At 43.6% G+C, this 18,186-nt stretch overlaps 2 protein-coding genes across 4 annotated transcripts in view; one reads left to right on the forward strand and one right to left on the reverse strand.

Moving 5' to 3' along the window:
- The window catches only part of emilin2a (elastin microfibril interfacer 2a), a 33,431-nt gene extending 20,765 nt beyond the window's left edge, over positions 1–12,666 (forward strand). Inside the window, exons 5-9 of the mRNA XM_083781212.1 lie at positions 4,781–5,236; positions 6,357–6,404; positions 8,593–8,655; positions 9,290–9,433; positions 11,037–12,666. Coding sequence (XP_083637338.1) covers positions 4,781–5,236; positions 6,357–6,404; positions 8,593–8,655; positions 9,290–9,433; positions 11,037–11,371 — 1,046 coding nt within the window. The 3' untranslated portion in view covers positions 11,372–12,666. The remainder of the gene's footprint in view (positions 1–4,780; positions 5,237–6,356; positions 6,405–8,592; positions 8,656–9,289; positions 9,434–11,036) is intronic.
- A 4,428-nt stretch (positions 12,667–17,094) lies between these two features.
- The window catches only part of lpin2 (lipin 2), a 45,571-nt gene continuing 44,479 nt past the window's right edge, over positions 17,095–18,186 (reverse strand). For all 3 annotated transcript variants that reach the window (XM_083781173.1, XM_083781172.1, XM_083781174.1), the window contains exon 20: positions 17,095–17,503. In XM_083781173.1, the coding sequence (XP_083637299.1) occupies positions 17,359–17,503 (145 nt within the window). In that variant the 3' untranslated portion in view covers positions 17,095–17,358. The remainder of the gene's footprint in view (positions 17,504–18,186) is intronic.

Consider the following 18,186-nt stretch of genomic DNA (forward strand, 5'->3'; position numbering starts at 1 on the left):
ATAGATAGATAGATAGATAGATAGATAGATAGATAGATAGATAGATAGATAGATAGATAGATAGATAGATAGATAGATAGATAGATAGATAGATACTTAGATAGATAGATAGATAGATAGATAGATAGATAGTCTCCCCTGCGCTACACTCATACTAGATAGATAGATAGATATAGATAGATAGATAGTCTCCCCTGCGCTACACTCATACTAGATAGATAGATAGATAGATAGATAGATAGATAGATAGATAGATAGATAGTCTCCCCTGCGCTACACTCATACTAGATAGATAGATAGATAGTCTCCCCTGCGCGCTACACTCATATACTCATACGGTGTGTCACGCCAAATCCTGGGACGTGACAGTGACTAATGGGTCCCCACCCACCCACCCCCCACTGCAGCCAGTGACTCAATGCTGGTTTGAACCAATAACATCTGCTTTTGGTGATGCCCTTGGTTACGACACTGCTCATGCGTGTGTGCATGCGCGTGCGTGTGTGTGTGTGTGTGTGTGTGTGTGTGTGTGTGTGTGTGTGTGTGTGTGTGTGTGTGTGTGTGTGTGTGTGTGTGTGTGTGTGTGTGTGTGTGTGTGTGTGTGTGTGTGTGTGTGTGTGTGTGTGTTTACAGTAAGTAACAGTGCAATAGTCACTCTGTCTGCCTGTGTGGGACCGTGCTACGTACAAATCCTTTTGTGCGTCTGCTTCCCCTCAGTGGTGAAAAGCAACTAAGTACATTTACTCAAGTACTGTACTTAAGTATGGAGTATTGCCAATTTTCAGTACTACTTTCAATACTTCTACTCCCATTACATCTCAAGAGGCAAATATTATACTTTAAAATATTTACTCCACTACAATAATGTGTTACATTCATTAACCACTTCAGCCCTATATACATTTGAAAATAGACAACCTATACAAGCTCTCAATGCATTGCAGAGCTTGTAGAGTTGCTATTCTCAAAAGGATTTGCATACATTTGAAAAGTTCTGAAATGGGAAATTATGCATAATGAGCACTTTCTACTTGTTGGCACATTTTGATACCAATACTTTGTACTTCGTAACTCAAGTACATTTTTGAAGTCCAGACTTTTACTTGTAACAGAGTATTCCTAAATTGCAATGTTGATACCTTTACTTAAGTAAAAAGTACAAAAAAGTGAGTACTTCTTCCATCAGTGTGTCAATTTACAATTTAGGCATTTAGCAGACGCTCTTAATCCAGAGCGACTTACATTAAGCAGGAACAAAAAAGCATGGGAATACATCCCATAAAAACATGTCCGTGCAGAGTGGTCGCCTTGCCCCCCCATGGTGAGAATACAGGCCGAGGGCTCGGGGGGGAAACAGGCATTCATCGGCTGAGGAAATGAAGTTGATGGCTCAGATTCCCCCGTGTAGAAAAATGACTGCTGGCTTTAATTTGTTTTTGATTACGACGTGGGGCTTGTGAGAGGTCTGTGGCCCCCTCCCCCGTTACAACATGAAGGACGAGGCCTCTTAATCCATTCTGACCTGAGATCAGATTCATACGAAGGTTTCCGCCGGACACACACTGGTCTGATTAACCCATTCTGACCTGAGATCAGATTCATACGAGGTTTCCGCCGGACACACACTGGTCTGATGAACCCATTCTGACCTGAGATCAGATTCATACGAGGTTTCCACTGGACACACACTGGTCTGATGAACCCATTCTGACCTGAGATCAGATTCTAAAAAATGTCAGTCGTTCTTCGATTTTTCAAAAAATAGCAGACCTACAAGCTCGTATCGCGCCACTCGGTGGCGCGATATGAGCTTGTAGATCTGCTATTTTTAAATAGCTAAAGCATGACATGATGCTGACACCAAAATGGGTGCCCGTTCAGAATGGGTTAATCCGTTAAGGACGGGAATGCATCTGTGTGTCGCTTTCACTTTCAACCCACTTATGTTAAACTTTAGCTGTTGAAAAATAGCAGATCTACAAGCTCATAGTGCCGCACTATGACTATGAGCTTGTAGATTGGGCGGGTCCAATTGGGCGGGTCCCAGAAGCAACAACACATTTTGAGATTGGGGGGGTCGGGCTGGCCAATCACATAACATTTTGTGGGGTCCTTGACATGAAATAGTTTGAGAACCATGCACTGATAATAGAAACATAGGGTTTTTCAGAAAACTGTCAGGATTTAGAAGACATTTAGTAGAATAGGGCCTCAGTCCTACAGGGATTAATGGTCGATAGTGCTGTCGTTGGCGGGCGGGGGAAGTCATTGTATAACCACAACGACACACGGCCATGGTGTGGATGGAATAGGACTTTCACAACTGCAACTTTTCAACCCCTTTTGGTGTTTTAAGTGTAATGTTACAAATGGTAAATGGTGCATTTATATAGCGCCTTTATCCAAGGAGCTTTACATAGATTGTGCATTACATTCACCCATTCACACACACACACACACATTCATACACCGATGGCGGCGGAAGTCATGCAAGGTACCAACCAGCACATCGGGAGCAATTTGGAGTTCAGTGTCTTGCCCAAGGACACTTCGACATGTAGACAGGAGGAGTCGGGATTCGAACCGCCGACCCATGGATCATTGGACGACCTGCTCTACCTCTTGAGCCACAGTCGCCCTGAACCACTGAAACTTTAGCTATTGAAAAATAGCAGATCTACAAGCTCATAGCGTGCCACCGAGTGGCACGCTACGAGCTTGTAGGTCTGCTATTTTTTTTTAAGTCGTGAAAATGTGGTGCACATCGTTGAATATATATTTCAGAGCGAACATTTTTAACTAAAATATTGGCTTCTGGGGGGTCCCTGGAACTACATATTTTGAGATGGGGGTCCGTGGCCCAATAGAGATAATTCTGGGGGTACTTGACATGAAAAAGGTTGAGAACCACTGAAGAAACATTTTGGACCTCAGTCCAAAATGTGTTAAAAGATTATGATTTCTAATATGATCATGTTCGCACACCGGGCGGCCTTGAGCTCAAAACTTTTATTTCATAAAGAGGATACATTAACGTTTCGACCCCTTCGAGTCTTCGTCAGGAATTTTGGTGTTTTAAGCATTATGTTATATTTTAGCTATTGAAAAATAGCAGATCTACAAGCTACGAGCATGTAGATCAGCTTCTTTTTTTTTATCGGGGGAAAATGTGGCGCAAATCTTTGAATATATATTCTTTCAGAGCGAACGTTTTTAACTCAAATCTTTGCTTCTGATCCCTGGAACAACATCTGTTCAGATGGGGGGGGGGGGGGGTCCGCGGCCAAATCATACTATAATTAACCGAATGTCTGTCCGTGTGTGTGTGTGTGTGTGTGTCTGTCAGAAACATTGCCGTAACTCCTTACTGCCTGCACCAATCACTCCCACTTTTCACACAGGCATTGGAGGGCGTGGACGTGGGCGTAACGAAGCCCTTTTTTCGATTTGACACATTAATGACTATTAATTTATTTATTAGTCAATTACAAACGCACCCAGACACAGTACCCTTCACGGCCACAAGGGGGGGGCAAATATCTCACAACGGGTAAGGACTAGTACAGATAATTCTGGGGGTCCTTGACATGAAAAAGGTTGAGTACCACTGACATAGAAACAGGTTTTTCAGAAAACCTTTAGGATTTAGAAGTCCTTTTTTTTTTTTAGAATGCAATACTGCCGTATAGAAATACTCTGTTACAAGTAAAGGTAAAGTACAAAAGTATTGGTATCAAAATGTAATTAAAAGTAGAAAGTACTAATGTCCCATTTCACAGTTTTTCAAATGTATTAAAAAAAAAAATCTTTTGAAAATAGCAGATGAAAAAAAATATGATTGACCACAATCATGGATCGGTCATTAACCCATTCTGACCGGGCTGACTGTTAGCATCATGTTATGCTTTAGCTATTTAAAAATAGCAGATCTACAAGCTCATAGCGCGCCACCGAGTGGCGCGCTACGAGCTTGTAGGTCTGCTATTTTTGAAAAAAATCGAAGAACGACTGACATTTTTAGAATCTGATCTCAGGTCAGAATGGGTTAATCAGACCAGTGTGTGTCCGCAGTGGAAACCTCGTATGAATCTGATCCCAGGTCAGAATGGGTTAAAATAAACACGCGGCCATTGGGTGCATGGGCCAAGGACAATTTCAAGATCGTCATGTGGGCCCTTAATTTTTCCTGACCCTGAAAAAGTTACAGGAACCACTGAAATCCGACCGGGGCAACTGTTCCTATCACTAGACATTATATCACCTGATGGTGATGCAATGGGTGTGACACCTAGCTGGGAGGGCTGATGCCTGACACAATGCAGGTTCTGTCTGTCCCTCACAGCATATCTACAGGCTCAGGTAATGTCTGTGCCCTCAGGGGGGTGATCCTGGCATGCATCCCAGTGTCTGTGCCCTCAGGGGGGTGATCCTGGCATGCATCCCAGTGCTTGGAGAGGAGGACCCTTGTAGTCCAAAAAGTCACAGCCTGAAGAAAGAATAATAACGACACCATTTTTTTAAAGGGGAATTAACAAGCGTGAGGGAAAATGTGCGGTTTGTGAATACAACAAAGACAAAAGGGATTTATTGTTATGAGCACGTTGTAAATCGCAGGCTGTTAGACGTGTTAAAATTATTATTATGTTACGTCGGATGGTGGCATCTGTCGAGGCAAAAACTAATTCCACACCGTTAAATGGCCCCTCTCTTTCTCTCTCTCTCTCTCTCTCTCTCCCTCTCTCTCTCTCTCTCTCTCTCTCCCTCCCTCCCTCTCAAAAAGGAATGACCTTGAGACCGGAGAGGCCTGTAGCGGGTTCAGCGCCGCCGGACTCGACCCAGACCCGACCCAGAGTCACGCAGATCCACATTCCCCTCCTCATCCCTCACCATCAGCCCTACAGCCCAACCCGCCAACAGCCCCAGGCCCGGCAGCCCTCCAGCCCCGTCCACATCCCACAGCCCGGCTCCCCCCAGCAGCCCGGTCAGCACCCTTCCAGCCCGCGACAGCACACCCTGACTCTGATCCCCACCAGCCCGCGCCAGCCCACCCTGACTCTGGTGCCCGCCAGCCCGCGCCAGCCAGCCCTCATGCCCGCCGCGGTCCCCCCCAGAAGGCCCGTGTTGGAGACGGGCGAGGCGGGGCCTCCCGGGTACATGCGCAGAGTGACCGTGAGGAGGGGCTCCGAGGACTCGTCCAGGTCGTCCGTGCCTCTGCAAGGGTTCGCCGGAGCTCCAGGTGCGTGCGTACACACGTACACACACACACACGCATGCACGTGCAGTCGCGCACACGCACACATACACATGGCATGACTCAAACCGCTATTTATGTTGTCTGAGTGAGTGAGGGGGCAGAGGGTGAGGTTAACACAACACCCAGCTGGGATAAGTACCCTGACCCTGCAGGTGGCAAAGAGTCTGCGAGATAATAATACCCATTTTTTAAAATGATTATTCTGCCCTCGTCTGCCTCTGTACTATTTTTTTGTGTGCAGAGTCTTCTATAATTCAGGAGTATAATATGTGATGCTAATGTGCTCACATTCGTCTTACAAATGCTTTTGGGAGTTTTCATTACACCCACTGTAACGAGATCTCCTATCACATAACGGGACAGATGTTCCCGTGCTTCTCTAGGCCATTCAAACATTTGGCATACAAGCAGGGAGACTTTAAAATCACTTCTAAATGAAACTAAAACCCAGTGCCATGGCTTTCTCTCGCTTGTTTTGTCAAGCTGCAGCAGAAGCAATAAAGTGCCAGCTACGGCGTCCTGAATCACGACAACTGACAACTGTTTAGGAGTTTTAATACTACAGGGACGGAATCATTTGTTTCAACTGATTGTGGACTCTAGTAATGACTTCAATGTGACTTTTTTATACGCTCTGTGATATGATCTGTGGGTGGTTAGTGTTATTCCAAATTCCAATCCAGTTCCACTAGGAAATACGCTGTGGGTCCATTTGCAGTCTTATGTTGTCCACACGTGAGACTGATTAAGTCTTGACGATCAAATTAGGGGGACTCCAAAGAATAACGGTGTTGTTTTTCATAAAGTCACTCTTCTTCGGAAAGCCTTCATTATCTATACGAGATCAAGCCCCACCACCCCTGGCTTAATTTATATCCTGTCTGAGAATGTGAACCCAGTGTTTAGACTGTAGGCTGGGCCCAGAGGGGCAGACAAAACAATATTACCTCAGGCAAGCAGCAGTCACTAGGCAACAGTATTGTTCAGCCAATACTCAGCTGAAGTCTATCGAATTTCTTCTGCCAGGTGGCAACAACGCATGTCAAATAAAATGTGTTATGTTTGTCATCATTTCATGTTATCCATTTCCGTCGTTTTACAGGGCATCATCCCGTGCGGCCCGCGACTCTCAAGTCCAAGATCATCCCAGGTACCAATTTTATTTTCTCGAGTTAAATCAATATTGCAACAACGGGGTCTTTCATTCTCGTTCATTGTTCAAACGGTGAATGCTGCAAAAACAAACACGTGGCACTGGGAGAGGGTTTGCAGAGTGGGTGCGTTTGGTTAGACAGATTTGGAGGCGTTTGGTTAGGCAGATCATGTGGTGGAGTGGGAGGTTAACAGAACAAGTAACTATAGTGCAGGAGGAGTTCAACATCTGCAGGTTTGACCTGGAAAGGCACTGCCGTCTATGTCTGGGAACCCGATACGCACCATCCAATCCTCACTGTTAACAACCCATTTTGGGGCGGGAACCCCTTTTGGTGGTAGCATTATGTTATGCTTTAGCTATTGAAGAAAATAGCAGATCTACAAGCTCATAGCGCGCCACCGAGTGGCGCGCTACGAGCTTGTAGGTCTGCTATTTTTGAAAAATCGAAGAACCACTGACATAGAAACATAGCTTTTTCAGAAAACTGTCAGGATGTAGAAGACATTTTTAGAATCTGATCTCAGGTCAAAATGGGTTAATTCAACTCTGAGTGCGTACAAATGTATCAATTCGTAAACACTCTCTTGAGTTACAGACCCAGAACTGTCCATTTACTACCACATTTGCCAGGTGACCGCCTGGAATCCTCAAAGGACCGCTGGGGCTCCCCCGACCCACATATTTAGAACCAGTAGTATAGGCATTCGTTGGAGAAAAAAAGCGGTCAACCTCAAACAAATTGCAACAGAAACTCTTTCAACTTTTTTTGTTTGTTTCATAAATATGTTAGTAACAACATATCAAAAGTCCTAAGAAATCCTAGCCTGGGTTCCTTCCAGCCTGATTCACTGCGTTCTGCGGATCTGAAAATGTGACAATTCAGATTCACCACACGCGTTCCACACCCCCACAGGGAGTGCAGTGCCCGGTGTCGAGTCGGTCGTACGGACGCGCGGTTGTCCAGAACCGCCACAAAAGGGCCTCTGCCCGGGCTCCGGGCAGAGACAACTGTGTTCTGACATCTGCGTAGACTCCATATTTGGGCATGCCTGACAAAGAACTCCATATATGGGCATAAAAGTGACACAGACATAACTAGAACTGCACTCTGTCGAGTGCATACTTGCTTGTTGCACACTAGTAGGCCATAAATGGTCTACTAGTGCGCAAGCAGAGCGCGCAAGTACTTTCGACCGCTAAAAACTGTCAAATCTCAGTTTCTCTGTGAAGGAACGTTTGAAATGTTGAATTATTAGGTTTAACTATTTGCTACCTACCTACTTTATGCATTACCTTTAATCCACCCAACACTAAAACATCGTCATTACCTCACCATCAAAAACCAATTACACTCTGGCATTGGGTCCTTTAATCCACATCTTTATTACGTCATCATTGAGAGCTAGTTATACCAGCTAGTTATACCAGTGCCGGGTGGATTAAAGGAACTGCATCTATGTATATGTATAATGTAATTTGTTGATTAGCGGTGTACTGTGGTTACTTTGCGCCGTATGCACCGTCCCAGCATTTTCAATTCGTATGCACCGCCCCAGCAAATGACGTAATGACTAGTTGTGCCTGATAAAACCAATGGTTTTCGATGGTGGTGACGTAATGACGATATGTTTTAGTGTCGGGAGGATTAATTAAGGTAATGCTCCTATATGTATACATGTATGTAAACTGGCACCACTGCCGTATCAGGCACAAGTAGTCATTATGTAATTTGCCGGGACGGTGCATATGCATTGAAAATGCTGGGACGGTGCATACAATCCCGGGCGAAACTAGTACTTGCGCGCTCTGCTTGCGCAAGCAATAACTAGGACGGCGGAGCATGCATTTCCAACTTGCATCGTTCCAAGTAGGCCAGCTGAAAGAGTTTCCGTTGCAATGTGTTTGAGGTTAAACCCTATAATGCCTATATATACACATATATGTCTATATACTACAGTGCTGTAAAATAATGTACTTTTCTTTTTTCCCCACACATATGTTGAACGTGTTACATTACATGCCAGAGAATGTGGGGGTTGTAAATACAGCTGAATGAAACAAAACACCCTTTAAAAATAAAAGGTGTTATCATTATTAAGGTTGGCACCACGTAGAGACAACTCGCGAGGTTAACAATTAAAAAGTAACACTTTGTTTCTCTCTCCATTCATTCATGCTACAGTTCCCGCCGCAGCTAAAGTGTCCTGGAACCCGAGGTTGCAGCGCGCCCCGGTGGCGTCTCCAGGTGAAGCTTAATTCTCTCTGAATATTTAAACAATGAAACGTATGGACTATCAACGAGACCATGTGACTTAACCCATTCTGACCTGAGATCAGATTCATGCGAGGTTTCCACTGGACACACGCTGGTCTGACGAACCCATTCTGACCTGAGATCAGATTCTAAAAATGTCAGTCGTTCTTCGGTTTTTTTCAAAAATAGCAGACCTACAAGCTCGTATCGCGCCACTCGGTGGCGCGATATGAGCTTGTAGATCTGCTATTTTTCAATAGCTAAAGCACGACATGATGCTGACACCAAAATGGGTGCCCGGTCAGAATGGGTTAAAATAAGAACTACATTGGATCCAGTGGTGGAAAGAAACTAGGTGCATTTACTTAACCCATTTTGACAGTTTTCTGAAAAAGCTTTTTTTCCCAAAAAATAGCAGACCTACATGAGCTTGTAGATCTGCTATTTTTCAATAGCTAAAGCATAACATAATGCTAACACCAAAAGGGGTTCCCGCCAAAAATGGGTCAAGTACTGTACTTAAGTCAGAGGCAAAGATTGTACTTTTACTCCACTTTATTCAGATCCATTATTAGTGTTATAATGATTCTTATATAATGATATTCTCTGCTCTGTGTGTTTGTAGTATCAGTGGACAACAGCGCCCTGGCAGACCCATTCTCCTTCTCCGCGGGCCTGACCCAGCAGCCCTTGTTTTCTGGAGACTTTGGAACCATCCGCTTCAACAGACTCCTCGTCAACGATGGCGGACACTACAACGCACACACAGGTACCCGTCACAAACACACAGGCCAAGTCACAATGCTAAGCAATCTGTGGATCGATCGATCAATAGATACTATAGATAGATATGTGTGTCTGCCTGTCTAATCTATTGATCAATTGATCAATAGATCATAGAACATCTGGGAAAGGCGTGGCTTCAATGTGAATGTCGGACTTCACGTGGCCAGCCTATGACTGCAGTCATCCAGGACGTCTGTCTGTTGTCAATGACATATCTATGACATGATGACTCTAAATGTGGGCTGACGTTGTCAGCGAGCCCCAGTGACTTCAATTATGAAATGAAAGTTAAATATTCTACGTAAACATATAGAGTGTGCCAGTAGTGGACGTACATATGTGGCCTACTGGCAGTGTACACAAGAAACGTCATGCTGATGGATCGGTGCAGCGGTTTGTGAGATTAGCTACAGACACGCAGGCACGCCAACGCTCTTACAGATGGCTGGACTCCTGCAGAGCTACAGTATGGCGTTAAGGCAAACCGATGACAAACATAAAAGTTACACACAAGCAGCCGGACTATAGAAAGTGCCTTCACCACAGAACCATGTCCTCCTTTTGGTTCACATACTGCACTCACAGTAACTTTACCACAGAACCATGTCCTCCTTTTGGTTCACATACTGCACTCACAGTAACTTTAACCAACAGAACCATGTCCTCCTTTTGGTTCACATACTGCACTCACAGTAACTTTACCACAGAACCATGTCCTCCTTTTGGTTCACATACTGCACTCACAGTAACTTTACCACAGTAACCATGTCCTCCTTTTGGTTCACATACTGCACTCACAGTAACTTTAACCAACAGAACCATGTCCTCCTTTTGGTTCACATACTGCACTCACAGTAACTTTCACCACAGAACCATGTCCTCCTTTTGGTTCACATACTGCACTCACAGTAACTTTACCACAGTAACCATGTCCTCCTTTTGGTTCACATACTGCACTCACAGTAACTTTCGTGCCATCGAGCTAAAGATTGCCACAGTGTTATCTAGTAATTAATCATTGACTACTTTGATCATCATGTACGTAGAAGAAATGCGAATGGAATGTGGTCAAATCATTGGATACAACCTATTGATACATTGGAGTGTTTCTCTCACACTTAACCTAAAACTTGCACCATGATTGAATTAAGCAATATTACACGAGAGGGTGATGCTTGCGGAACTCGACTTCGTCTCGTTCCTGACCGCATCACTGTCGTGGCAATAATCACGTTAAACCACACCCTCAAGTGTAATATTGCAATTCTACAACAGTTACCCTTAAAACTAAGAAAATCGCTGAAAAAATATATTTTTTTAATGACAGATGTAGTCACTACGACCACAAATGTCCCAAGAAAATAGCTAGCATAGCCACCGAGTTTGCTAGCGCTCTGGGAGAACAGAGCAGCTGAATTCTTTGTTTTGATTAGGTGGTGAACGGTGCTGGTTTAACCCACGGCTAGAAGCCGTTTCAACCAATCAGATTGCTTCCTCGAAACGACCTGTTGTAGAATGTAGGGTCAATCCTTCCCAGAGCCTTCCCAGTCTTGCTCAAACCGACGCCATTCTTCCTCTCACTCCAGGTATATTCACAGTACCAATGGACGGACGTTACCTGATCTCGGGTCTGCTGACCGCTAAGCACGGTGAGCGCGTGGAGGCCGTGCTGTCCGTGTCAAACCGCAGCGTCCAGAGGCTGCGCAGCGCGGGGGGACCCGCGGCCAATCAGCCCGCGGGTCCGGCCGGGGGAGGCTGTGGCTGCGGAGGGTCGACGTCCTTCAGCCTGATCCTGTCCCTGAAGAAGGGAGACCGCGTCAGCCTGGTCAGGACCGCAGGCCAGCTCGCCATCGCCGAGTCCAGAGAGATCCTCTCCACGTTTAGCGCCATCTTCCTCTATGCACCGCAGGCCAACAGATAGCGCTGCACCCCCCCCACCCACCCACCCACCCACGAACAAAAGACTGGGATGTTCCCACGCACATAGACTGGAGACGTGGAATAAGCCGTGGTATTGACTGATGTGCTACAGGTCCAAGTGTCCATGTGTGTGTGACAGTCGTGCTGTCATTGCAGCTGTTTTACGACACACAGATGAGGACGGTGTTTTCTCTGATCATTGGATGAAACATTTATTTGCCGTTTAAAGATCACGTGGCCATTTCCAGGAATTTGACCAAAAGGAGCAATATTTGCCTAGATCAAAAAGCAATGGAGCACCGAAGTTTGATGTCACTTTCAGTAGAGGGCGCCAATACACAGGTTCATGTATTTTTTCAATTGCAGTGAAATCTCCATAGGACGATTTTAGGTCGCTTCATTGTGTTACTCTTTGGGTATATTTGTACATTTCCACCTTCAGTCGATGCTTCATATCCATATGAGTGAAAAGGCAGAGATTATCGGTTTATTTTTCCAACACAGTTCTTATATGAGACGATCTAAAATCCCCCTATGGAGATTACAATGCAAATAAAAAGTACACGAACCTGTGGACTGGCGCCCTCTACTGACAGTGACGTCAGGACTTCGGTGCTCTATACTCTGTCACTGTATCTATTTGAATTGTTAATAATCAATCTTCCATTTGTACTGTACCTATTGCACCATTATTGAATATGTGGTGTAAAAATAACGTTAAATTAATTTTTATACTATAATAACAAAAACATCAGCATAATGTCAAGTATTATTAACAGAACATAATAATGCTAGGCAATAAAGGGTGACAAATCACAGTATCTGCACTGTAACCTTACTTCATATTCTCTTGAACTATACAGTGAATGACACTTAAATTATTTATAACGGGGTTATGATAAAAGGATCCCTGGCAAATAAGCCTTATATGCCTCAATACGTTATAATTGCCCTCTATAACAAAAAATTTAAACATAAATATTTTCTGTGGTCCAGCCCTATGGGATGTATGGAATGCATGCATGTGCTAATAAAAACATATTTAAAATATTGTTATGTTATATTATAGGTTAAGTACGATTGTTTATTGCTGGACAGCAGATCTACAAATTACATCAACTTGCAACGGCTGATGCGTAACCCTTGAGTAAAATATTTCTAAAATACATTTTTATGGTGTGTTTATGTATTTATTTATTTATTTATTATTTTGTTATAGAGGGCTATCATAATTTATTAAGGCATATAAGGCTTATTAGCAAAGGATCCTTGAAATACTCCAAGGCAGACGAGGACACATTCTGAAGCTGTACAGAGCCATGATCATTCTGAAGCTGTACAGAGCCGTGATCATTCTGAAGCTGTACAGAGCCATGATCATTCTGAAGCTGTACAGAGCCGTGATCATTCTGAAGCTGTACAGAGCCATGATCATTCTGAAGCTGTACAGAGCCATGATCATCCTGAAGCTGTACAGAGCCATGATCATTGTGAAGCTGTACAGAGCCATGATCATTCTGAAGCTGTACAGAGTCGTGATCATTCTGAAGCTGTACAGAGTGGTGATCATTCTGAAGCTGTACAGAGTCGTGATCATTCTGAAGCTGTACAGAGTCGTGATCATTCTGAAGCTGTACAGAGTGGTGATCATTCTGAAGCTGTACAGAGTCGTGATCATTCTGAAGCTGTACAGAGTGGTGATCATTCTGAAGCTGTACAGAGTCGTGATCATTCTGAAGCTGTACAGAGCCATGATCATTCTGAAGCTGTACAGAGTCGTGATCATTCTGAAGCTGTACAGAGCCATGATCATTCTGAAGCTGTACAGAGCCATGATCATTCTGAAGCTGTACAGAGCCATGATCATTCTGAAGCTGTACAGAGCCATGATCATTCTGAAGCTGTACAGAGCCATGATCATTCTGAAGCTGTACAGAGTCGTGATCATTCTGAAGCTGTACAGAGTCGTGATCAGTGGTCACTCAGTTTGGGTGTGGGCGAAAAAGAAGTTCCCTTTCTCTCCCCAGCTCAGGCCTTGGAGACTAGTGAACACGCCAACTGTACTGTAATTGCAAAACAAGCAACCAGGGTGTGTGTTTCCCAATACTGTGATCTCCATGTCAACCTCAAAAGGGCAAAAGTCTTATGAATACTCATGATCAGCTGAGATATTATACTTTCTCCGCTCTAAAGAATGAACTCAACAGATTCTCAATGTTTGAACCGGACCGAGTATCAAAACAGTTCTATAAACAAGCGATTGGGGCTTCTGGGCCCTGTGGTCATGAACTTGTATATGACTTGGATCTTATGACTCGGATCACAGTGGGAGAGAAACACTTTTACGAATAGGTCTGGAAGAATGAAATGCATTCAGTTAGAAACTTTATTAAACACAAACATGACCAGAAGCTACACTTTGTTAGCTTAATTGGCCTATAGTATATATATATTTTTTCCTTATAATAATGGATTTTGTTCTGTAAACATATTTTAAACCACATTTCCATACAAATCAATACAGCATATGCACAAGGTAGTGGTCAGACGCAATCAAACGGCAAGCCTTACTTCTGAATGGAACGAAACAAGTATATTCTCACAAAAGATTATACATCGCATAAGAAATGAGTAAAAAAAAAAAAGAGGCATTGACAGAATATAGGTGAAGCTCAGCATATGGTATTTTTGAAAAGCAGTTATCAGAACAAACAATATCTATTACAGTATACCACATGTCCCAGAATCGTATTAGATGAAGTGTGAACTTTCCACACAAGATGTATTACTTTCATAGAAAGAATGAAATCGCTGTTATTAATTATGCTATAAGAAAGAGAGATTTTACTTCACCAACTTCAAAGAGCACAAACAAAACAATATCAAAGCAACAAAAAAAGAAAAAGGGGGGGGGGGTTCTTTTTTTCTTAACACAAACCAACAGCTTAGCTACAGAATGAATGCCCATATAGAAAATAATAACAATAATAATTAAATTATGCCAAATAATGATTTGTTATCGACTCGAGTGAGTAGTTGTTGTCTTAAAACTGTTGTGCTTCCCATTTCTGATCAAAATAATGGTCTCCTCTATGTCTCCTTATGGAGTCCTGGTGCGTACTGTGCTACAGGCATGGCTCAGATCTAATAGGACTTCTTAACAGAACGCCATCTGCCTCAGACCTCTCTCCAATGACACACTGATAGTGATAGACAGGCATGAAATACTTCAAAGTGCTTCCTGCACATGCACAAGCCTTTCCTGTTTATTTAGACATCCAAGTAACGCCCTCCATCTCTTCCTCATAGCCCGGCCAATACACCACTGGTATTGTATCACACAGTCATACATATATTCATTCAGACATTCATACATACAATACCTTTTGTCTTACACTCAACCTCATGCCTGATGAATATTTAGCTGCACATGGGCGTCGCTCACAACAAACCAACAGCAGATCTACATGCTCACAGCGCGACACACTGCGAGTTCATTAGAATGCCATTTTTCGGTGTGCGACATGGCACACAACCAAAAATAAATCAAGCATTACTTCCGAGCCCATTCACACACACGAGCCATGTAACTGAAGAAATAAAATACAAATGTGAACAATGGCACGGCAGTTGCAAACAGGTGAGGGTAAATGCCTACATTTCCCCTCTATCTTTGCTAATAATGGTCTGGTCTATGGACTCAATGGTCTGGTCTATGGACTCAAGGTCTTGTATGGACTCAATGGTCTGGTCTATGGACTCAAGGTCTTGTATGGACTCAATGGTCTGGTCTATGGACTCAATGGGCTGGTCTATGGACTCAATGGTCTTTCTCCATTTCTCCAAGTCCTCTCGTCTTATATCTTTTTTTTTTTTCTTCTTTTTTTTTTTACACAAATTTATATTTCAGAATGACATGTGTTAGGTCGACAACCATCCCAGGAGGTACTGGAACTACATTTCAGTGTGCTATAATCGCATGTAGTCTGAGGTCTACCGTCTCCAGAGAGACGTGTTAGTGTGTGTGTGGTCGTGTGTGTGTGTGGTGGTGGAGGTGAGTGAATTATTATCACTGGGGCGCAGCTGAGAAAGTGCGTTGGATTAGGCGTGGGCCGAAGCAGCTGGGGAAAGAAACGTAGGACTTGAAGTGTATCTGACCTTCACACCCCCCCCCATGAGCAACACGGTTAGTGATCAGCACATACACACACACACGCGCACACATCTTGCAGGGGTTCTAAGCATGACCTCACAGAGGGAACCCCTTCAGTTTAAACACTGAGCACTCCTTTTTCCACACAATGACAAAGCCAAGGCTACAGTTTTCCTGGGTTCGCCAACTCCGAGGAATGTATTTTTTTGTCTATGAAACTTCCATTGCACCGAGAAGGCCTGCAAGTCACCATGAAACGGCATAAGGAATAAGTGATAAAACACCCACACGAGGTTCTTAGTAATGGCTCCAGATGTGCTATTCTGGGAACCTAAGTGACTGTTCGGTGCACGTCAACCAGCAACCGACCACGCCAAAACAACAATGATCAATACACTGCACCAGTCATCTAGTGCTGGTCAAACAATGGAAATCAATAACTTAAAACAATAACATCAATTATGATAAATAATTACTGCATTCTCAACAAAAACAACCATCAAGTGTCTTTTTCAAATGGTATAATCCTACATGAATGTAAAGGATAGAACAAAATACTGTGAAGCCACTTTTCTTTTCGGAAACAACATTAACTGTGTCTGAAACTTCTAAGTATTGCCCATAACAGCTTTGGGATATTCAAATACCCCAAACCTATTCAGATCAAGTGGCCATTTTAGGGCTAGATTGATGTGCACGTCAGTAGCTTACCGACTTGACTCCAACACTGAGACAAAAATGCCTGCCCGGATTTCTGGGCCAGTTAAGAGTAAAGGTAAGACACTAGCTTTGTTTTCAATCTACAGGCAACGATGGTCGCTGAATCCCTAAAGTCAGTAGCCCGCTTTATCCACGTTAACCCTGGCGTTCTTGTTTTGTGGAAAATGAAATGAAATTATATTCATATATAAGCTTTCCTTCCAAACCAGCTGGCAAAGTAGTTACAGCCAGAACAAAATACACACAACGAAACAAAAACCTGCATTTGGCTAGAAGCTGATGTTAGTTTCCTGCCGACATTCCAATAATCAAATACAGTGTCCTTCACTCCCTCAGCAGTTAGCTTAGCATGACATTGTTCAGGGTGATATGTCGGAAGCATGAGAACTCGTCTTAAAGCCTGATTTATGCTTCTGTGACAAAACGCCTCATCTTCAACTGACAAAAGTGTCCTTTCAGTTGAAAACTAAAAAGAAACAAAAATACTTTTTTCTTTGTCACCCAAACACGAATCAGGCTTAAAGCCTAACTTAAACACACGGAAAAATAACACATTTCCAAATGAATAATTTATAGAGTCAGTGGCCCCAAGGGATGAGACATCTTCATGTTTCTCGGCCTGGGGTTTGGTGCGTTTTTTCTTTTTTAAAGTACTAGTAGTTGACAGTGCTGGCGTGGCCCATGTGGGTCTGGGACAGCTGTACTGTAGGAGAGCCCATGTGGGTCTGGGTTCAGCTGTACTGTAGGAGAGCCCATGTGGGTCTGGGGACAGCTGTACTGTAGGAGGAGAGCCCATGTCTTTCCACCCTCTCTCTGGGATGTGGCTTGGCTTCCCCCCCCCCCCCCCCCTCCTTCTCTTTTCAGTATTTCAGTGGGTTTTCCTGGACACTCGTGTTCCCAACGAGTGACGACAGTTTTCCTTCCTTATTCGTGTCCCTGATCATCGCATCCCTGTCACTCCTCCAGCTGAAGTCTAACAGCAGGGCTGCAAGTGTCACATTCCGTTGTGTACGTAAGTATGTGTACGTAGGTTCTCTGTGTGCGTGTTTGTGTGTGTGTGTGTGTGTGTGTGTGTGTGTGTGTGTGCATGTGTGTTGATGTGTGCCTGGATTGTATCAGAGCAGTTCGTCAGGGTTGAAGTCAGGTAAGGGTTGTCTCCAGTAACAGAATGAACTATACTCTGGCATGATGAAGGCCTCGTTCTGTTCTTTACTTAGCAGCGGGAAAACGTGCTCCACAAGTTCACTCAGCCTGCCGTAGCTATGACAGAGAGACACAGAGAGAGAGAGAGAGAGAGAGAGAGAGAGAGATGCAATCAGAACCTCAATTATCCACTACAGACACACAGCCTGCGGTCTTCTACGATACGGCATTGTGCACTTTTTTTACCAGCCTTACTGAAGCCATTTAATCTACCTGCACTCATTCTATGCACTCATTAAATTGCACACACACACATACACACACACATACACACATTTGTACATTTATTCACACCGTTTAGAAAATCTTTAAGAGTGCAAGAATGACACACTGACTGCATGCACTGTTGCATTGTGTGCACGTGACAATAAACCGGGTTTATGCAGGAATTAGCCCTTTAAAGACTATCAGTCATGACGTGGGTGGCTGCACAGACACCGCATGTATAATTATGTAAATCAGTATCTCTCCCTCTATATATATATATATATATATATTTTTTTTTTAACTGCTGGTAAATGCATAACAATTTATATTAATTTAAAGGTCTGCTGAAGATAGATGGATCAACACAGTATTTGAGACAAGCATATGAGATGTGATAAAATATGCATATATAATAAATGTCTTTAATTTGGCTGTCTTCTCCGAATTATCTCCATACCTCGAGTCCTGTCCTGTTCTGCTGGAATCATTTATGGTTTCATCGACTTTGTGACGATTATTACCACCGACTGCCA

This window comes from Protomyctophum parallelum, assembly GCF_964188405.1.
Source record: "Protomyctophum parallelum genome assembly, chromosome: 14".
NCBI classification, from domain to species: domain Eukaryota; kingdom Metazoa; phylum Chordata; class Actinopteri; order Myctophiformes; family Myctophidae; genus Protomyctophum; species Protomyctophum parallelum.